This window comes from Trachymyrmex cornetzi, unplaced genomic scaffold (assembly GCF_001594075.2).
Source record: "Trachymyrmex cornetzi isolate Tcor2-1 unplaced genomic scaffold, Tcor1.1 scaffold396, whole genome shotgun sequence".
NCBI lineage: Eukaryota > Metazoa > Arthropoda > Insecta > Hymenoptera > Formicidae > Trachymyrmex > Trachymyrmex cornetzi.
The window spans coordinates 1,133,806-1,158,228 of record NW_017298703.1 but is presented as its reverse complement, the minus strand read 5'-3'; the positions used below and the strand labels follow the sequence as shown (position 1 = coordinate 1,158,228).

Here is a 24,423-nt window from a genome sequence, read left to right as displayed (position 1 = left end):
TATATATATATATATATATAGAATGCATTCTAGCATTCACATTGCGATATACCATTATGATATTGTACAATTGACGAATAGTTTACGTATTAAATCATGCTATTATGACTATCAAATTTTGATACAGTCGATTAGCATAACATATTATAATAGTTGATGACAAAATTTACATAGAATATAGAATATAGAATATTCAATTGGCATTAATCCCGAGTGTGAAAAACCGCTCCAATTTCAATTTTACATTATATTCTAACCGCTCATTGATGATTTTTTAATGCTTTTTAGACGATAAATGTATAATCAATTGACGCCTCTCCAATTCGTACAGCGTCGTTTCATTATGCGATTATAATTTATTAATTACAAGTATCTCAGAGAAAAAAAAAATTGATTATTTCTCTTCCGAATTTTGCGAATTGTAAAATTAATAAAATTAGTACTAGATCTACATCATTCTCTCAGTTATTTTATCATAGTAGATTTCAATTTTCTACTACTATTTCCTTCGGATATATCCATCTTCCAATAACATCTCATGATATCTTTACCTATTTCTTACTACCACGCTATATTAATACTTGTGCTACTGATATAGAACATATACTAAATTTTAATTTTTTGTTGATCTCAATTATTTTGTATTGATCTTATCTCAATTATTTCGTAATATTTTCATTAGACGTTACCATTAAAACACAATAATTATATAAAACATAGCTTTTTGTACGCAAAAGACTAAGCTTTAAATTAATCTTTAAAAATAAGTTTTTAATTAACGTTGTGTGTCAGAAATTATTTACCATGTATTTAATTAATAAAAAAATTTAATTAATTTAAATTTTGTAATATGTAGACATAATAAGAGCAGAAATTTTGCATAATTACATTCATATAATATAAGAATTTAGCATTCTATTGTTTAATATTTAAAATTTTGTCTGTATTTTCTTTATTATGTATGATGTGAAATACAAGGAACATATATAGCATTTTTCAGGTTAAACTGAATGAAAATAGGTAGTTGTGATTTATAAGTTGAAAGATTAAATTCAACTAGCACGATTAAATTCAAATAGAAGAAAAAATTTTCTTTAATATCTGTTATATGTATAATTCTTATTGCGTCTTCTGCACACCAAAAGTTTAAGTTTCATTGGCTTTCCAGAAATAACATGTTAATAAAATCAGTGACTGTCAATTATCATTTTTTATTTATGACTGCAAATCTAAAAAGCAACAATTATTTTAAAAGTTTAACTCTAACAAGAGAAAAATAAAATTTCTGGTTTTTTCCGGCCATTATTTTATTTCAACGTTTCTACACAATATTATACGTATACGTATACCGCCAGTGGAAAACACAAAATTTTTACGAAATATCATGTTAGCTACATTATTTATAAAAAGTTATTTTTGAAATAAAATATATAACCATGGAGAAAAGAAAATATAATACGCGTAATTGTCACACGATTTTTTATTTTAAAATAAATTTGAATTTTATGCCGTATTATTGTCGTATTATTGTCGTATGTCATATTAAATATGTGTGTAGAGTAACATAGCAGTCTCGACATCGTTGCTAATATTTGAATGTGTTACATTATATTGTGAGATTGCAAATTCGAGTATTATTTGTAATGTAACGATGAAAAGCGAATACACGTATCAGAAATAAAATTATCTAGATACTAACGCGAATTTTCTCTTGTCAGTATTAGTTAATTGCACTCGGTGGTGCTTCAAACGAATTTCTATTAAATTTCGCTTACCATGTACGCACACAAAATCTAGGACAATCGCCACATTGGGCTTTTTGTTCGCTGCGCAATGTTATTTCGCTGAAATTTCGTTGGCTCGAATTTCACTGCGTGTGCAGCTTATCGTGCACAGTCACAATAAATAAAACTACTACTTCCGCTGTATAATAATTCTCATCGAAAAAATTAATATCGAGGATATTTTTGACAGCAGTTTCAATCTACCAATAAATTAATTAATCATTAAATCAAACAATTAAGGAAAAAGTCTATAAACGGTTGCGACTAAATCTTAGTATCTAATAACATTTTTATGTACTATATTTTACATACATCTTTTCAGTTCTTTAAACTGCGCGTCGATTATTATCGGATTTGTAACGCAAATTACAAATTGAAATAATTCCACAAATCTCTCTCAAATTGTTTATTGTCCTTCTATTTTTTCTTGTATAGGATAGTTACTAAATACACTAAAAGATATTTTACATGATTCCTCAAACAAACTTTAATTTTAATTCCTCAAACAAATTCAAGATGAAATCTTCATATAACCGTATGTCCGAAACGGTTTAGATTCAAAGATACAGAGTATCAAAGTTGAAAATTTTGTTTTTTTCAAAAATTACGAAAACCACCCAATTATTTTGATGAAACTTTGTATATGTTTAAAATTCAATCAAAATAACTCGAATGGTTTTCACAATTTTTGGAAAAAACTCAAAATTTTTCCTTCAACTTTGATACTTTGTATTTTTTAAATTAAGCCTTTTCGGACATATGATTATATGAAGTTTTCATCTCGAACTTTTTGAAAAATCTGCCTTAAAATTTTTTAGAATATTTAGTAGCCACTCTGTATACATTAATTATTGCGATTAATATTATCACATGCCGCGGTGATTGAATTGGGATGACACGAAATTTAAAAGATTCGAATTCGAATCTTGCTTGAGGTAATTTTTCGCAATAAGTTATTTACATTAAGTTGCTATTAGCATTATCATCTAAATATTCTAAATTGATTCAATTTGATTTATGAAATTATTATTTCAATTTATGATTGCGTTGCAAAATCAACAATTATCAGCGAGCTGTTCAAAGGATTGTAAAAAATGTACGTAAAATGTATACAGAAATGTTATTAGACACTAAGATCTAGCCGCAATTATTTATAACCCTTTTTCATTAATTGTTTGTTTATTCGTATAACAGTCTAGATAAACTTATTATTGTTAATTATATTTTATATCATTTCAAATAGTTGAATTCACTTTAAAATATCGATTTTTACTTGTATGTATACATATTTAATATAAGTGACTATTGATTGTACACTAATTGTAGAAATGGAGAAAATAATTGAGCAAAATAGAAAAATAATTTTATATAAATCAAAACATGAATTAAATGTTTGTGTCTGCAACATAAGCACGAATTTCTGTCGAAGACAATGATACTCAAGAAATATCCTTTTATCCATTCTTCGAATCCTATTTGCGATAAATGCACTTTGCATTTTCTGCAATGGTTCTTTTCTCCGCACATCATTTCCTACTCGACAGCAAAGTTTTCGAAATGCATTAGGAGTCTAGAGGTGAGCGAGAAATCGGCGCTCTTAATTCTTCTATAATATAATTCTCCTTAATGCATTCGTAAATAATGCATTCTCGGGTGCGCGTCGCGTTCAAAGTACGCCATCTCGGCTCAGTTCACCGACGTATTTCAAATGTCATCGTCGACATTAAAATTGCCTCTAGAATAGCGTAATGGTGGCGAACTGTGAAGGTGAGACGTCGATTACGAACGGTGAAACTCTCGCGGCAACAAGCGGCTTAGTTCGCCGCGAACAACGGGTAATCCCCAAACGTGCTTGCCTCCCTCTTTCTCCTTCTCGATTACGTTCGTTCTCTTCTCGAACATGAAACGAGATTACGTCTGACGTGCTAGACGCAACGGAGTTATTCACTTCCGACGTAATACAACCGCTTTATTCGACGGTACCATATTCCACGTCCGCGCTTCGCCGTGTACGATATTGCGTCTACATTTCTTGACGATCGCCCTTCCTCCGTCTTCGGTTCCATACCTTCAATAAAGCGCATCGTTCCGTGCGCCCGCTTCTCCAGAAATAATGCTCGCAATATACTGCGAATGAGTTTCGCTGAAGAGTGATCCTGTCAAGATAATTTCACAGAGAATCTGCGTAAGTGATTCTGATAAGATACCGAATTTCTTAGATCTTGATTCAGATATAATAACCTATTTTAATTTGGATCGCTTGCAATAATTTAAATCATCTAACAGTTGCAAAAAGTGCTGGTAATAGAGGACAAACGATTTAATGCATAATGAAACAGAAATATTAAACTCTAATAATAACTTGTCATTAAGTATACATTTCCCTGTGTAACAAGAAAAATTAAGTTTTTAATTTTTAGTTAAAGAATTAATTTTTTTTTCTATTTATGGTACATCAATTGTTGCACAATGAATTGCAGAAATTCTAGATTTTAAAAGAAGTTAAAGAGTAGCCAGCATACACCGCGTGATTGAGTTGATTAGTCGGAACTTGCGGGCTTGATCGTTATCACGTATCAGCCCCGAGTGGAACGCTCATCACCGTGTCAGAGACGAATGCTCGAGAATGCAATCCATTCACCACCTAACATGCTTTCCACTGTAGTAGATGAGAAAAGGCAGCGGAAACGAAAGGAGATGCGGTCGGCGTTACGAACGATTGCTAAACGAGCACGAAGAAACCCTGCGAAAGAGGAAACGGAAGTAAATAGCTAATCGGCGAGATACGGAAGAGGGGAAAAAAAGTGCAATCGGCTTTCAATCGCGTCGGTGTACGTGGTTTCGCTGAATGACATTGACTAGTAACCCAACCCCAGAAATAAACGTTCGCTCGGTGTGCATCACACTGGCTGGGCGAATTCTTGACTCGTCTATAACGCCTAAAGGGCGAACAGAGAATGCGAGAGAGGGAGAGAAGCGGTATAGATATACATTGTTGCTGAAGGAGAGTGCGCGTTCAGTCATTGAATGCCGCACGAGCAGAATCAAGTGGGCACTTACCGACGATTGTTTAGATCAGCAATAGCTTGTGCATTGAGTAAGATGACAGTCGTTTTAGGATAAAGTAAGAAGCTGTGATATTGTGTCCTTTGTTTGAATTACATAAAAAGATGATATAAGATGTAAACAAAAAAAAACTTAACCAAAAAGAATTAATCTAGTTTCTATTATCTTGCTTCTGTGCTTATTGTGCATTATACTTGTCTTTACACTTCGTGCAAAACTACGTTATAAGAGATAATTTTCTTCTCTTTTCACAATTTTTAATTTTTAATTTTTAATTTTTTGTATAATTGTTTTTAATAATTAGTATACATTATATAATATATTCATACATGAAACATAAAATGTTCAAGTACTAATTCAATTTAATTGTTAAAAGTTTCATTGTACGTTAACAACATGTCTAATGATGTACATTAAATATTTGCAAAAATGAATTATTTTAAATTTTTTCTGGATAGGAAATAAATTTTACGTCTATGAAATAATATTTTTATTAAAAATTGCTTAAATTAAAAATTATAATTTTATCATTCAAATTGATAAATCCAAAATACTTAATTTTTTCATCAAATTAAAACTTTTTTTATATTCGTGGTTTAATAATATCTAACTAAGAAAAGATGCAGTTAAATTAAAACGAGTGTTAAATGTTTCGTTTAAGTACAGCTTTTTTAAGTGCTGATGGCGGTGCCAGCATTGACGAGACAAAGAGGCACAGTAAAGCTTAATGAGCAAAGGCTCGATTAGGAAACAGTACAAATTGAATTCCAACAGCAACATAGCGGCTGATTCAACTGATCCATCCACACCGGTTGCTGGTTCGACGACTATAGGAGCACAGAAGCCGGTCCATTATCGGCCACGAGGAAGATCGTTAAATCATTGCTGTGGTAATGGCAATTGCGCCCCTCGCGGTTCATTAACACCAACATATCGCCCACTATATCATCATAACGTCGATTAGCTTGAGAACGGAATGACCAATGCTATTTTATCATTTCAAGTTCAGAAGTAAACAATATGTAGATATATATTCTCTTTCAATATGCAGAATAATTTTATTTATAGAGAATTTTTCTCTATAAATACTTTTATAGAGATTAGAATATAATCATAATTATATAGAGAAGCTGCGTCAATGATTATGTACTTATAATATTCAACAATAAGTACATAATCACTAATCAGTGATATCTTATTGATAATTAAGGATTCATGCTGATAAGTAATCATTGTGTAAATGTTATATATTTATTTATATATGTATATAATATGATAACAGCATTTAAATGATTTTATTTACTTATTTATTGAAATTACAAATAAAGAACATATATAGTTTTTTGTCTCTCTTTCTCTAATTCAAATTTTGTTATTAAGAGTGATAATTTTATATGAATTTGTAAAATGTTTGCTTCTAATGGCTTACCAAGGATTCTTTCATTTCGCTAAAATAGGAGAAAATAGCACGCCAGAAGGAGCAGTCTACGTCCGCGCAGGAATGCGAATCGAAATACCTGACAATTCGATTTCGACACGGGCAATACGAACTGTCCGAAAGTTCAAAGCGAGATTGGATAGATTCATCTTCGCGTTTAACTGTAATAATTGGAGCGTCTCGTTCAGAGACATTTCAAATGTGAAAATGATAGAGCAATTTTTAATGTAGCATTATTTTCATAGAAAACTATTAAAAGTGTTTCTCATGTGTATTGTATACTGAAATAATGTCGCCTCATCGACATAATTTTTATTGAAGAGGGATTTAGTATATTTATAAAATACGATAAAGGTTAAATATTATGTTATTTAGACTATGTTTTGCCATTTTTTTACCACAAAATTAATTGAAGTGACAATAATTGTTCTACAAAAATAAGTGAAGAGAAAAGGCGGAGAGCACCATATTCGATCAAGGCGGATCTTAGTGTCTAATAATATATAGTGAGTGCAAAAAGTATTCGTACAGAGAAAATATTTTTTAAAAAAACTTTATTGTCAAAAAGTAAATATTATCCAGCAAGAAATGAGTCATCGAATTGATGTCGAATCGATATAAATTCGATGATTACAACACCAATTTGACGTCAATTCGATGTTTAATTAACGATCATTTCTTGTTGGATAATTAATAATTTATTCATAAAGAATAAAATAGATCATATGTTTCTTAAAATTATATATACCAAAATGATGTGTATTAACTCTATACAAAATATATTATCTGAAAAATAAGCGAAGATTAAAAATTGTATTGTTTGAATGCTCAAAAAGTATTCGTACAGACGAGAAATTTAGCTTCTAAAATCAGGAATACATGCGAAGCTCATTTGTTTATGTTAGAACAGAATGTATTCATTGTATAAAATTGCTAATTAATGTTTATTTTCTACAAAAAAAGACTTTTTTATAACAATTTCCTTATACCAATACTTTTTGCTCTCACTGTATGTGTGTTTTACAATTTCCAATTCGAACTGTGCACTGATTATTTGTCGATCTTGAAACACAAAGTCTGTCTTTTATTCCTGCTCTCTCTGAGCTGGTGCACACGGTGCAATAAGTTAAAGTGAAATAAATACACGTTTGTTTTATTTCAATTTATTGCACCATGTGCATCAGTTCAGAAGTACAGAAATAATAAACACATCTACAGTCTTAAACTAAAGTTGGAATATGTAATATCACAAATTAAATTGTCAATCAATTTAATATTATTGACGCTAAGTATCTTTAAAGCAGTGTAAATAATTTATTATGAAAAATATCATCTCAGCCGAGATTTTCCGAATTCCCTGTGGGCATTTTATCAATTCGACTATCAATTCGAGGCATATGGTGATATTAATTACAATAAAAGTACATGTAGAAAGAACGTTATTTTTCAGGGGACGTAAATAAACGTAACAAATGAAATTTATGATAATAATAATTATTTCTATTAATTGTTTCAAATAAAATAGTAATTAGTATTTTTTTCTATATTCTAAAGATAATCCCTATAAAAATAATATTTTTTATTTAAATAAACATTTATTTTATATTATATAATGTAATTATGATATTCCGATAATTTTAACAGTTAATTACTAAATAAATCATAGTTTACGCAAAAGTAATTGGCGTAATTTTCTTGCAGTTGATACTTTTTAAATAAGAATTGCTTCTTTTTATTTTACCATCTGAAATAATATGCCGTTTGCGATAGTAATTTGTTACCATTTTGCGGAAAATCACGGTGCGAAAAGTATTAGTTATTTCCACAGTTCATCCAATGCGAATCAAAGAGACTCACTGGTCTTGTGCTTCTTTTTACTTCATTTTTCTACTCCTTGCAATCGCCTTCGGTTCCTTTGAACTACGCATAAGATGGTACCGGAAAGTAAAATATTTCCGTCGTTGGGTTGACTGAATGAGGCTGTCGCTCGTTTGACGGAATCGACGCCAACGTTCACCCACCTCCGCTGTCTTTTTTCGATTTTCCTTTTCCTTCGTCGAGTACTCTAATCAGGACGCCGCTGCTCTCCTAGTGAATTTTGCATTTTCGCCGTTGAAAATGGCAGGACTCCGCTGAGGAAAGAACTCGGGCGAGAGAAAACCAACCTTGCTCTAACACCGTGAAATAACTGACGACGTAAGCTACTTCCCTCCGGTTTACTAGACTCACAATGGAAATCTGAGACTGAGAAAACCTGATGTTTATCACTTTCAGAATGCGAAAGCTTATTAAATGTTCCTCTTTCTTTGTTTTTCAATCTCTCTTGTACGTTCACATCTTGTTGTGTAAACAACGGATTTTATAAATTAAGAAATTAAACTCTAGAATAAATTTTATGTTTTAATAAGAAAAATGCGTCTTTTTCAAGCAATCGTCATTGTACTAGTTTAGACTTCAAATTGCGTTTAGATAATTATTTTAAATCAAGTTCTGAATGTTTGTATAGTAAATTGATTTCCAACAAGTAGATAAAAAATTTTTCTAGAAATTCCTTTCATTATTTTTTTAATGGAATATATTAGAATATTATTTTTATTTCTTTATGTAACATTCATATCTTCTTTTATATGTATAACGATCTTACATTTAAACATTTTACAGGTATACGTAAATCACGAAGTCTATTAAAGCAAGTAAAAACATGTGTCAGATTTGCATGAATATATGTATTAATTAAAATTGTTATAATGATTGTAAATTTATCAGAATATTTTGAAGTACTATTATGAAATACTATTATTATGAAGTATTATTATACCAGAAAATTTTGAAGTACTATTATGGAATAGCAATATTGAAGTTGGTGATTTATAACAAATCGAAGCTTGATGATGCGACACACATACGACGAATAGATTCTAATTGAAATTCTTACTCTGACGAGAGAGAGAGAAAGAGAGAGAGAGAGAGAGAGAAAGAGCAAATAGCTTTAGGTATGCAGTGGCTTTTAAATTGTGTCCTCTGTGCACCATTGCTGAAAGCCCTTTGATCGAGGATGTCAAAGTCAACCTACGCGACCGTAAATTATTATCTAGTCATTAATATTTCACGAAATCCGTAAAGAACTTCAGGAAATCCGTCACGTAGAAATAATTCTATCTGTTGATTATATGTTTTATTTTCTATGGATCTCTAAAAATTGTTAAACGTTTGGTTTCTAGCACAGTCAATAAAATTTAATGCCACACATTCAGTATAATACTTACGTAGAAATCATCCTTTTGTAGATACGTCTACATCATATTAGATATACTGGATATATTTAAGATACAAATAAAGTGCAATTGTTTTCTGATGTGTACATCAAAAGAAAATTTCATTTTCGCTAGCTTTCATACTTTTCTTTGGGACATACTTGTGCGTTTTGTTCGCCCGCAGCGACGGATTTATCGACTTTCTCACGAATGTTCTCTCGTTTGAAGCGTAAAAACGCTTCGTAGTCGCGGATATTTATTTTCTGTTCGCGAACCCTTTCGAAAATAAAAGGAAACTCGGTGATGGGCGATGAGCAAGATTCCACCACATCCTATACAAAGAATAAACAAAACGTTTTCGAGAATAGAGAACAAATCTAGCGGCAAATATTGAGAGGATGTGAAACGAACAAAAAAGAAAGAGCGTAGTGTCGCAAGGTGCAGGTGTTCGCGAATGACAAATATTGAGAAAACGAAAGAGTTGCGAGAATTCATGAAACAACAAGCAAAGAGACGGACAGACAGATAGACTGAGAGAGAGAGAGAGAGAGAGAAGAAGAGAGACAGGGAGGAAGGGAAGAAAGGAGAGGAAACGAAGAGAAAGAGCGAGAACTCTCGTTAACCCAAAAAGCCCGAGAGCTATACAATCCCGGAGCTTTCAGCCGCACCCCCTTTACGAAACTTCGCGCTTATTAAGAGAAATTCAAAAAGTTTTAGTTCTTTTGCGTTAAGTTCAGAACTACCGCACTGTGGGTATAGCACCCGATGCATACAGATACAACTGAATGTAACAGCAAATGCACCTTGGTCGTGAAAGCGATCTTCTGTACTATATCGTGATGAAAATGCGAAATCAATATAATCTTTCGGCTGAAAATTGCTTGAGTTTCTCAATGGTTTCAATAATATTTTTAATTAATTAACAAGAAAAGAAAACTTCAAACTTCTAAAATACAGCTTTATAATTTTCTGAAATACAATTTTATAATATTGTGATACATATTTATTGTATATCTTTTGCCTCTACTAAAAATTTTAATATTTTTCTAGATTCCATTAATATTTCTTTTTTTTACTCCTCTAGTTATAATTACAGTGCAACATAAAATGTGAAATCTATATAATCTTTTGACTGAATGTAAAAATTAATCAATAATTTTAATTATATTCTTTTTTTTCTAAATTTTTTAAATAAATTAAAATAAAAAAAAAAGATCCTAAAAAACGCCTACAATATAGTATTACTAATAAATAATTTTTTAATAGTACGTTCTTTTTCTATTAAAAATTTGATGTTTTTCTAGACTTCATTAATTTTTTTCGCTACTCCAGTTATAATTGCAGTGCAACGTAAAATGAGAAGCACGAAATGTTGAAATTACCTTGATTAGAGCGACAACCGTTAATCCCACAATCTAAAAGGACCATGTTTGCTCGTCGATGAAGGTAGAGGTAAAACAGCTATGAGAGGCAAGAAATCCGTGAAGAGAAAGGTCACGAAGGCAGATTTTGCGCGATGAGTGCCAGCTTTAATGAGGCTATTATTCTGGCTAAAGTTTGTGTATACGTACCTTGGACAAAGTGGTGGGATGAGGATAGAGGTTGACGAGGCAGCTCTGCCGTCTAAGCCGGTAGTCCCAACGTGTCTCCAAATGCGGAATTTCCATGGTGTCGCAAATGCTCTGCACGTGAGATGCCGTATGTGCGCTCTGCGGTCCAAAAATCGCTGCCACGCCGCCTCGCAGTAGATGGCACACTGTAACAAACGTCAAGGTATAAATGCGATCAGTAAGAATTGTTGTTAAAATGCGAAAGTATAGAATAAATGCGAAAGTATAGAATTTCTTATATCAAAAAATATATCGCTGGCATTCTATTTTTAATCATATTTTTAGTCATTTAGCAATTTTCTCAATAAAAGACATAAGGACAAAAGCTATATGAGTAGCCAAATATCTTTTTTTTCCAATAAGATTATATATAATACTTTTCCATATATAACTTTTACCTTCTATTTCCAAATTTATTTGTTTGAACAAATGTAACAAACATTCATTCATTTTTGTAAATCTTATATTTTATGTTTACAGTATCATTGTGTTTACTGCATTAAGCAGGCAGATTTTTTTAGCAAAGTGTAAATATAAATATATTGATATTTATCTGTGTAGGTATTAGAATAACTCGATTTGTAACTCATCCTACGACCATAAATATGAAACGCATAGTGTCAGTTTGTCTGCGCAAATTGAAATTGGGAGGTGGCACATGGATCGATTAATTAGTCAGCTCGCTTCTATTATGATAATGTATATGTAGATGCGAGCGTAATACGCAGATACGCGAGCAAGATAAGCATGACGTGAACGCCAGGGGCCGTGTACTGTAATGTTAAGCTGAACGAAACGGAATGACCTGTCCCATCATAATATATCGATCATGTCACCATCAACTAATGTGATTAAGGTCGTTTCGCACATCGACAACGTACCGTCCGTATCATATGGAACCTATTATCGATTAATCACCGTAACTCAGGTAAACTTAGTAGCGTAACACCGCGTGCAGCTTGTCGGACGATCTCGCGATCTCACGAGCTCTCCATTCGCCAGTTGTGATAAACGACTTGGTATTAGCGAAACGTTCTGAGCCAGGATCTCGCAATCCGCCGGGATCTTGCACTGGCTCGATGCATAAACCCCTGTCAATCTCTCCCATTCACTCCCAATTTCATTTAGCGAATAAATGTTTTTGTTACCTATGGCATGGTTGATTTCGTTCAGATTGCATCAAATGCCCTTTCATGACAATGCCCCCTCTTCTTTTCCAATGACAATGACGATAAATCATCATGCCAAACATCGAATATCACGAGTTTCTTGTTTCTCTTGAGCTAGCATATCAAATTCGCTTCCATTCTTTTATATATATAATCTTTGTAGTATAAAAAGAATAGCATTGCTGTTTTGAAGGAAATCCGCGTTCTCAAGTTGCATTTCCTTCAATTACAACATCGCAGTTATCCAATTTCGTCATCGTCGATTTTAGCTCATCTTGGTTTATCCAAACTATCTCGGTCAGAGTAGACGATCGTGGATAAGTCATAATAAGAATTTTTTGCTCGTGCAAACTCCTCTCTCGATAAGCGCAAGCGGGTAAACTTTAGAAGAAAATTGTCTCGGCGCTCCGCCGAGTACTTGGCGGAAGATTGCTTTGGAACTCGTTTATGATACCTTTCATTAATAAAAAAAGCATAAAAACAAAACAAATATCTACAAAACAAATATCAACAAAAAATATATTTTGACCATTATCGTCGTTTCTAGAGATCGTCGTATACGTGAAAGTTGCTTGAAAGGTCATCTCATCTAACGACGAACATCGTTACGATGGCGATACGATTGTACCTTCTCGTTAAATCGACATTTTTCTCGTAGCTGCCATTTACTTTTACTCATACTGGTAATTAAATTCTGTGATGTGAGTACAAACCATCCTAACGAACTGACATTAATTTTTCTCGTCTTTCTCGCCTCCGATTTGAACCGCAAGATAATTATTCCTTTTCTCTAACATACACGACGAAAGAAAAAGAAAAAAACACGCTTTAAAAGTATTAACGGTTCATAACCCAGCATGTCATTGCTACTAATAATTATATTTTTTATATAGCTGAGAATATTATTTTATTTAAAAGAATCTTTTTCTCCAATATATCTCATTAATTACCGGTTATATCTAAAATTGTACTATTTTTTTCATAAGATTTTATAATTATTTATCATATACATGTGTGTATATGAAAAAGGAACCAAAAATGTATTTAATAGTATAATAATTTATTATAATTCGTAAATTAATATAAAGTAATATAATGTGGTATGAAATAACTCATTAAAAATAAAATAAAAATAACATTTCATTAAAACTTAATAAGTTTAGAATTTGTAATAAATTATTAATTTGTAATAAAAATTTGCAGTATTATTATTCTCATTATTGACATATAATTCTTTTTAATTTTTAACATTAAATACTTTCCTCTACAATATTTTTGATGATAGTAAATTATATAGTGAAATATCTATTCTTTTAAGAAAAGGACTTAGTACTACAGAGAATCAAAGATAACAACAAATAAAACTCAGCAACGTTAAATAGTAACTAATAAAGTTTTCAGAGTTTGTATAATAAACAATTTAAAACTTACTAAACAGAATATAAATTTCCATTTCCTGTAAACAAACTTTAAGCTCGGAGATAATTCGATCTTCTTATTAACGTTTCACTAAGCCAGAATCATCTCCAAATCTGAAGAAGAATCTGGAACTGAGAGATACACCTTTAATTCACCTTCCGGCGAATATATATTAATAGCATCACCGACTTTTCTGAAAATTTGATAAAATCGCTTTGTAAAAGAGCAACATCTGAATCGCAATAGAGCATACAAGCGCGAGTAAGTTATCAGGCCAGCTGTAATCTGGAATTACCTTTTGATTATTTATTCCGAGGGAGAACCATCTAGTGTCCCCTACAAGCTGGCTCCACTCTGACGAAAAGATCGTGTTAGAGGAGAAATGAGAGAAAGAGAGAGAGATAGAGAGGAGAGTACTTGGGGGATGGTTGCGCATCTCTCGGTTTTTTTCCCCTCGTATTTCAAATCCGTATACCTTACCGCAGTCGGAATCTTTATAATCGGTGGACAAAGTCGGTTTCTACGGACATAGGAACCTCAAAGTAATACCCAGACAGCGCTGGCGGCGTTTTAAGGTTGAAATATGATATGCGCTATATTGAAATTCCGAATGCAATTTCGTCGGGTGGCCTCGGGGCGCTCCGCGAATGGCCATATACATCGATACGTATATCGAGAACTCCGATTTTTTCTTCTTTTTCTTTTTTTTTCTCCAGTTGATCACAGCATTCTTGAGGTCTCGACAATCTCTTTCCCGAGGTGGGCCCAGAATCAATTCGAGCTACATTGTTGCCCACGAGCAATACGCGCGTTCGTCTTTTGATCGCTTTGAGATGCAGGTTGTGCGATGGAATGAATTGAGAGAACTTTGCATATCGATCGTGCTGTCAATTCAACAGAATAACGTAAACAGGGATTGGAGAACTGAATCATACTATACAAGCACGCATGTATAGATTCATAATTAATTTATTATGATGATTTATAGAGAAATTTAATTGTTAAAGATGAAATTTTAATCAAGCTTATAAATGCTTCATTACTTTTCCAAGCTATTTTTCTCGAGATGTCTAGATTTATTCTATTATTTTGAATTTTTGTTCACGCGTGTAATCATCCTTTTTTGCATCATATATTTCTATATTTAAGATCTAACGTCATGGTATAATTTGAGAATAAATGACAACATAAATTTATAATAATAACAGAACTAAATTAATACAATAATTTAAATTGAGTTATAATAAGATTATTAGCGTATGTAACTTACTTAAATTACGAAATTTTTTAAAATTTTCTTTCTGATATATGTTTTTTGTGTCTTCGATCTACCATTTTTGATGCTTTTGATTAAAAAACTAATTTTTTATGTATGTTCTATTTAAAATTCCATCACACAATATGCATTCGGAGAAAACAAGCTCATCAAAAACAAAATTTTAAAATTTTTTTAGTTTTTCAATTTAAATATGATTACAAATTGTAATAAAATTGTCAAAAAGTGAAGAGATAAAATGTAAATTAAAGCGTGTTTTTATTTTTTTTCCCGTATATATTTAAATTTTATTTCTGTATCATAAAATACACCATATTATCGTTTAAGTGGATATTTTTGACTCTCAAAAATGTTGTTCAGAAAATATTATAATTTTACAATATCTGTACATGTAAATAATAATATATAGCACAAAATATAATATAAAATGTTTTTTATAAAACTTTATATTTTATATCTTTAATTTTCTTTCTCGAGTCAGTCCACAGTTAACTAGAAATGAAAAATCATAATAAATGATTAATAGAGTAATGTTGTAAATACTAGAAAAATATATACGGTTAATTTGTGTTTCAATGTTTTTGAAATATTTTATTTTGGTCAACGAAACGTACAATTTTATATATTATTTGTTTATTAACTTGCACTGTTGCATACAATTACTGATAGTTATTTAAAGAATAAAACAAGAAACAATCGGTATAACGATGGTTTTCTTCATTTTAGGATGTACACAATACTGAAAGTCTAGGATTACTATTTACGTTATATTACTGTATTCATGTTATTACATTTTATTTACGCATTCCTAGAGATAATATTGCATCGCATTGCAATCATTTCTGACAAAGTTGCTGACCGTTCTTCGTTAACATGGATTTCCATCTTCGGTTCTTGTTAGACGTTAGTGTAATACAGTGTTTACTTCTATGCTCTATAAGCATCTTAGACACAACTCGCGCTCTCACTGGCAGGCAGCTGGATACATATTGTAAGTGCAATGGAGTTGACATGGCATCCAGTTGCTTTGGTTGTATCATTGTGTCCTGGCTTTGTGCACAGATAGGATTATCACTGGGTAATATATCAAAGCCAGTTGGCGAGCGACCCCGGCACCGAGTAATATCTAATCCTGCGATTCTCTCTTCCTCCCTTCTCGAGTCCTTCTATACGAACCTTGATCGTGCCTGTTCATTGTCGACTGTAATTTCATCCTTCACCTCAAAACCACTAACTGGTGTCGTGACAATGACACTTTATATTCACGTTTTATTTCCTACTTATTAAAGCGATAGAAACATATATAAAATTGTATCAAACTCTTATGTATGTTCATTTAGATAAAAAAATAGTAATAAAAAACACCTAAGTTTAGATTTTTTGTTAAACTGTTTTATAAATAATAATAACATAATAGCATTAATTTTAATGTGTTCTCTCTTAGTGTGAAATAAATAAAATATACGACTTCTGAATATTTTCAATGTATCATACACTTTTAAATAATAAATCTTTTTAATACACAAATAACAAATAAATATATTTAATTCTTAAAAAAAGATTAAAAATCTAAATAGCCAAATTTTAAAATATTTTGAAAGTTTCATGTGAAAAACAATCCTTACGAAACCAATAAAAAGATATAAAAAATGATTACATAAAAGACTTCATATTTTTATTTACTTCATATTTTAATTTGACTTTATATTTTAATTTGAACTTAAATCTATTACATAATTAAAGTGCAAGACTTCCTTATCTAGTATTAGTGTATGACTTCTAAAGTATTTTATATATGCAATTCTCTCGTTTTTCTTGCCATTTCCTCGACGTTGCACGGTCGACATTCTTACTATCTGTTCTTAGGAAAGTGATGTTTCTATTCTCTTGGGGCTTTTCCTCGTCAGTTTCATTCAAGTATTTCAGTACGTTTGGTGGTCACAAGCCATAATTTCGTACTCTTTTCTCTTTCTTCGGAATGAAATTCTCTCTCTCTCTCTCTCTCTCTCTCTCTCTCTCTCTCTTTCTCTCTCTCTCTTCTTGTTCTTCTTCTTCTTTATTCAAGATTAGGGCATTCGATAGCACAATATCTACATTGCATGCCTTTCCTCTATTTCCTTTTTATTCCCAGATTTATATTCTCAATCTGACTTGCGGGCACATTCAATTCTTATTTTTCGGTTTGATTTGCGAGTTGAAACTTAGCTTCGACGCAACTTAGCCGGCGAAATGCGCAGGTCTACGGATGAGCCGGCAAAATATGAAACAGCTTGAGTTAATGCGCTCACATAGCCCAATATCTTGGAAGATTTCCGAAATCTACTTTCACTCTTCATAAATTTATCGGATTGCGCAGCTTAACGATCAACGATAAAGATCACGAGAAAAGTCGTAGCTCCCGGATATCAACGCGGTTAATAAGATATTGTGTTTTACGACTTGATACTTCCGGCACCTGAGACATTTATAACTTCTATTAAATTCTATTGAGTTCTATTGAATTCTTGTCGACTTGTTGAGGACGAAAAGTCCAGCTCGACATTTTCACGAGACGTGATATCGGAACCGGTCGGCCTCGATCCGCATTACTTCGAGACAGTATCAGAATAAGATATCGGTAATATCGGCTTATATATATCTTGTTCATGTTTCTTTCGGTTTCGTTGATTCTGTGATGTATATTCGCAACACGTTTCTACTTTTAATCTTAGAAATAGTCTTACTTATTATAACTATTATTGCTTAATTCTTATAATATTACTTAAATACTGAAAAAAGAGTCTGGTACACTAATAAGAATTCTAATGAAAAATGGACAAATTAGAATTTTATATAGTTAAATATCTATCATAATTTTAATTGAAATAAGCAGATGTCCAATAATGAAGAACGGAATTCTAATTGATATGATCACGGAATCTACTGGTTCGTTAATTTTCAACTAGAAATTTTTCTCAGTGTAATTATTTTTATAACTACGTATTTTTAGACAATAATAAAAAAATTTACTTACTTTGACTGTATAACAACTAACTTTCAAACTATTTTTGTACGCAGGAGTCAAGAGCCATTCAGCGGACTCGAATTCTTTTGATTTGAATTATTCGAGGAAATTAAGCGAAATTAAATCATGTTTTTTAACAATCGAAAACTCATAGCCTAATCAGCTGCTTTAAATTATTCTGTTCCTTATATACAGATCATGTAAAAGTAATCCTATCTCTTACGGATTATTTGAAAGTAGTTAATCCAAAATGGTCATTAAACCAGACTAAGCAAATCGATGAGCTAATTAATCGTCTTTTTGCTCATATCTCGAAATTCGATGTGTACTGATTCGTACCCATCGATTCTGCGAGCGAGAAAATGGCAGGATTATGTTAATTCGTTCGTCAGCGACGCGCGATCGCGAATGCTACTAGATGCTGCATCCATACATTTACAAGATAGGTGAAGAGGAGAACCGGCAGGGTACAGATACAAGGTAGGAAACTTGTAGAGAGAGAGAGCTTCGAGAGTGATTTTAATCCCTTCGCAATGAGGACCGAATTGTCCTTTAATCTTCCTAATGCCGTTCTCGGGAAACTAACTGCTACATTCAGAAGCGGGTGAAATGTGGGTGAAATCGTTGAAGGAAACGAATATTTTCTTACATGGAATTTAACTGTCCATTCTCCGACTGAAACCCGTCAAGCGCAAAATCGTGATTTTACTTCACTGTGAAACTGAAAAGTCTCCGACTCCTATTTTACTGCAATAGGTAAGATTGTTTCGATTCCTGTCATACGCAAGCAAAACTCTTCAATGCCATCGTAAATACAGTGCATCTGTGGTAAATATTAGAATATAAAATATCAATAAGTTATAAGTTTTTAGTACATCTACTTATAATGATAAAATTGCAAATACGTGTGTTTGAAAATATATATGCGTATCACATATATTAAATCTGCATGTACATTATAAAGATTATGTAGAAAAAAGAATAATTCAAATTTTAAATAAAGGTAATTCATATTTTAAATAAATACTATAGATCTTTACTTAAAATATCTGCAATATTTATATTATAAACATACATATTCACGACAGTAGTCAATAGTTACTAATAGTAGAAAGTTTCAACTCTTGTATCCTTTCCAACTAAAGTACAAGTAAACAGAACTCTTGTAAGAGTTATAATTACTGCTTCTGCTGTTTACAAACCGTGTTATTGCACATAGATTACAGTGCTTAAGGCATGAGTTGGGTATAGTCCAGGGCGAAAAATTTTAAGGACAGGAAATTTTAAAAAGAATTGAATAAATAGTGCATTTCCTAAGATCTTTTAAGAAAAATAAAATTGTTAAGTTGTTACAACATAATTCTTAAAAATTTTTTTTATCCATTTAATTTTTATTAAATGATATCACATCATGAAGGGATGCTCGAAATATTTCAGCCCATGGACAGAATACGACTTTAAAGCAGTTCTGCATGAATACCTATATGCATTTGGCTTTATTCTTATGGTATTTAAATCGTTTAAAAGCTCATTTATATTTGAATACACTTTTTGTTCTAGATATTGTCGATATTGATATTGTGTATATCAAATGTTATAAAATATGTTTTTTTAAGTTTATCGTAACACAAAAAATGTTCTTGTCACGAGATGTCCAATATACTAAAAATTTTATGTTAATTTAAGATTCTGAGTAGATTTATAATATTATCGCCGATTGAAGATTAAATACGCGGTTTTCCTTCGCTGGGGTTGGACCGACTTTGGCAAGAGGAATTTACGTTTATCGCCGATTCGCCGAAGCGGCATGCGGAAGAAGATCTCCTCATGGCCGAAGATCGATAGACGTACAAATAATGCATTGCTCATCGAACAAAGAACCCTTCCTCGTGCGAAACGCGCTTTATCACGTCGCGGTATGATTTCGATGTGAAGATAAAAGCGACTAGCCGTAGAAAGAATGGGAATGGAAGATGTCAGCGTTACGAGATCGGTGATGGTTTAACTTCTTTTGAAAACCTTGAAAACAACACAAGTACATCGGTTTTTAAACGGATGTAAAGTTAAGTTTAGTTTACTTTTGATGATTGATAGAATAATCTTTATTAATTCATTCATGGTAATAAGTCGAAAATCATATTTTTTAAATTGTGTCACTTTTGAAGTAAGAGAACGAAATTATTAATTCAATGTCAAAGGACACAATACGTAATTTAAGTTATTTCGATTAGAATATTCCATCTTACACTATTAAGTTATATTAAGAAGACTTTGAGAGCGTGTAATATAGCGGAATTTCGTTACCATAATTAAGATGTAATTAAGAACCTGTAGAGTTTTCAAGTGACGTAGCTATACTATTAGAATCTAAAAGTGGCAATTCTTTATTCCTCTATCTCTTATTTCAAGATCATCGTAATCAATCGGTAATTCAAGCTTTAGCTCTTTCGTGCCTTCTTCTGTTATCGCGAATAAGTTCGTCCTTATCATGCAATTACATTACAAAGCTCGGTTTATTCTCATGGTACTGTCGTTCATGCAATTCTTAGCGACGACTTCGGCAGTTCTCCTGACTTTCAGTAACTCGATATTGAGCAGCCCGTTCTTGGCTGCTTCTTCATTTTGTCTCGTTTAGCGTTTCCATGGTAACTTTAACCCTTTCGTCGCTGACACGAATGCTATGAAGACAGTATTAAAGTTAAATTCTAATATAGTTTTAATAACACGTTTAATAAAATGAGAATTTTTCCTTTTAATATGTGTATACTTAATTTTTTTATTAATGTATTTAATATTAATATAAATATGATTTTTCAAACGTTTATATTAAGTATTTATTAAGAAAAATAAGATTAAGTAAATTAATATACAGGCGCAAATATTGCATATTTTAGGATTTTGAGTTTGAGAAATTAAATATAAGATACATATATTGTATATGTATATTCATACATTGAAAGAGTTAAATCAAGGAATAGGGATGAGCTTTACTGTTCCAATCATGTTGAGAGAGAGAGAGAGAGAGAGAGAGAGAGAGATTTGTATGCGATAGATAGAATGATAGATAGGATGAGAATATGAAATAAAACCATGAACGCTTTTTTCCATCTTGCAAAATTTTTTACATTCAGGATGATCTTATCAAATTTAAAGAAAAATATATCGTAGAAATACGATTATGTTGAACTGTAGTCGAACTACAACATAACAGTGTATAATAATTTGCAATTGACTGACGAAGAAAATTAATTAGTATATCTATATATAACAGACTAAAATATAATAAAATAAAATCTAAAATATTAAATATAATAAAAAGTATGTTAAAAAATAGGTATGTATTAGCTGCAGATTATTTTTTGTTATACAAATATAAAAAGAGAGATTATTCATAAGGTATATTATAGAATACATTGGATGTAAAAGTTTTAATAAATCTCAATATCGCCAAGAAATTAGAAAAAAAGGTGAGATAGATATAATTTTATAAAATAATCTGAAAAGAGTGTATAAAAAATTGGCAAGTAAAGATATAATCGAACAGAATATAAAAAAGATAATGATAAATTAAGATTAAGTGTGCAGATAAATACGACCAAAACCGACACAATTAGAACGTTAAATGATAGTACTCATGTTAATCACAATCACAACCAATTTTCCGACGTGCTGTTGAGAAGTTCATTTTCGACGATCTTTAAACTTTCGAGTTCTTCTTGTTCAGAGCAGTTTTTGCGCAAACTTTGAAGATTAGCTTAATGCATTAGCACGGAAGGTCGTATTAGTCAGCTCCCTACGGCACGCTTTCGGAGTTAACTACCTATCGGTTAACTACCCTCTTCCGGAGAGGAGTCTATCGGTTGAGTAGCTAACTGAAATTTCTTTTGCTTCGAAGACGGTTTCGATGACGAAAAGCAAACTGTCACAGTGAAACGATTGAAATAATAAATAAAATTAACTTTCGGAATTACAAGTGTGATGTATATACTCGTATTTTTATTTTTCGGCTGATCTACTGTAAAAATATATACTGCTGAATTAATATCGGTTGTTTTAGTTAGTTATTTGTTCTTTGCTCAAAAATGAAAAAATAATAATATTTAGTACAAACAAAGTGTATTTTTAAATTGGAATTTATGGAGGAGAATATCAAATACGTGTTACATGACTTTAATAATGACAATAGATTTAATTTACAATAAGTATACAACTTCTTTCGTTTAAGTCTTACAAAGTTATCAGATTTGTTTTATTGAGTTCAGGGACAAGTTTTAACTTTTTTGGTATACGAGAAAAAGATAATCCATATGTAAAATTAGTATTGTTTTATATATTGTTCTGCTTAATAAACCATGCTATAAGTAATCAAATTTAATATTTTTAAACAATATTTTCAATATTTGCCATTCTATAAATTACTATTAATACCACATAAAAAAACAATAATACTTATTTTGCTATATAAAAGAGAGATACATGGAATAAAGCCAAAGATATTGTAGTTATGTTTCTCAATTGTTTATATATATATATTCCAAGGAGAATTAAACAATACATTATCGATAAGAACGTTATTGATCAGAACGTCGATAGTCGCAGAATTATGGAACTGTTTACTATTTATTACCAGTATAATCATAGTAAAACAAGTTATAATGACATTGTTTCTATACCAATAATTCAAGAATGACAAATTCGGAGACGTTCAGTGAAAACCGAAATTCTGAGGCCAAACTTTGTCGGACGACACAAAGTTTAATTTGAGAATTGTACTATGAAAAACGGGTACGTCTGGTAACCTCATGACAGGGAATGGAAAGTTACTTTTTAAAAGTAACAAGTTACAGTTACTCGTTACCGAGTAGGAAAAGTAACAAGTTACCGTTACTAGTTACCGATTTTTAAAAGTAACTCGTTACAGTTACCGTTACTTGAGAAAGTAACTTTTCGTTACTTTTCCGTTACTTTTTTTTAAATCGACGACCAACAATCATAGCGGACGAGCCTAGAGGCTTCTCTAATCTCAAGCGCATTGTAAAAAATTGTGTAAAATTATAACTATTATGCTGATAATTTTGAGATCCACTATAATAGTAAATTATATAATAGTAAATTATATAATAGTAAATTATATAATAGTAAATATAATGTAAACGTCCACACATTTGTAAATTTGCAATATGCAAATAAAAATAATTTCTTGGTTTGGAACTAAGCAGATTGTGGAAGTACAATTACAATGTGTATATGTGTAGCTACAAGAATAATATGACAATATATTCCGCACTATATATTATTATACATTTAACAACGATACGCGAAAAATTTCTTTTATGTTACGTAATATTACTAAAATTTGGATAATTACAGAAAATATTCAAAATATCCTGCTATAATTTCTAATATAAAATAAGATATATTTACACAATAAAAACAAATTTACATAATTTTTGTGGAATTACTGTAATTTCTGTAAAATTGCATGATTTTTTATATTTACAGAACTAATCATGTAATCTATTTTATATTTATTATATGTGTAAATTTACGAAATTTTTTTACAGTGTAAGTGGCTTGTGTCGTATCGTGTCCAATCATGTGCAAAGTAACGATAAACGTAACTGTAAAATTCGTTACCGTTACCAAAAAAATGTAACTTCGTTACCGTTACAGTTACCAAAGAAAAAAAGTAACGCAGTTACTAGTAAAGTTACCAAAAAAGTAACTTGTAACTGTAACTTCGTTACAAGTAACGAGTTACTTCCATTCCCTGCCTCATGATACATTCGATATTGGCAACTTGGTACTACGAACACAATCATTCTCTTTGCTATATCGTCGCAATAAAATCTTTCGTTTGATCGTCTGGAAGACGTGTATGATGTATCGATAAGCGAGGTGATTTTATAACAGCTATAACTAAACGTCAAGAACAATGTCGCTACACGGTTATACTTTCGTGCAATTGTTACCAACATTATTATTATATAATATATTATAGGACCGTATATGTGATAACACAAACTATAGAAATCAAAGCTTTAAACGGTCTAGCTGGATCTTAATGCTTGTATGATTCTTATGTGAATTTATATACTACATATGTAGTCCCCAGAAACGCGCGCCGAAATGATTTTTCGGTCTTCGAACGCTAACTCTATTAAACTACCGTCGTAATATCACGAGTTAAATTGACTGACAATTTAACAAATTTTTTATGCTTATTCGCATCTTCGAAACAATCTTAATAATGATGAATAACATATTAAAATTTGTAAATAATTAATTCTTATTGCGAAAAATAATACCGAGGTCTCGGTAGTCTAAAGGCTTAGGACGCTCGCACGGTATGCGAGAGATCCGAGTTCGACTCCCGGCCGAGGTAATGTTTTTCGCAATAAGA

At 31.4% G+C, this 24,423-nt stretch overlaps 1 protein-coding gene across 1 annotated transcript in view; it reads right to left on the bottom strand.

Moving 5' to 3' along the window:
- The window catches only part of KaiR1D (Kainate-type ionotropic glutamate receptor subunit 1D), a 441,399-nt gene that overhangs the window by 88,955 nt on the left and 328,021 nt on the right, over positions 1-24,423 (bottom strand). Inside the window, exon 6 of the mRNA XM_018512220.1 lies at positions 11,114-11,298. Coding sequence (XP_018367722.1) covers positions 11,114-11,298 — 185 coding nt within the window. The remainder of the gene's footprint in view (positions 1-11,113; positions 11,299-24,423) is intronic.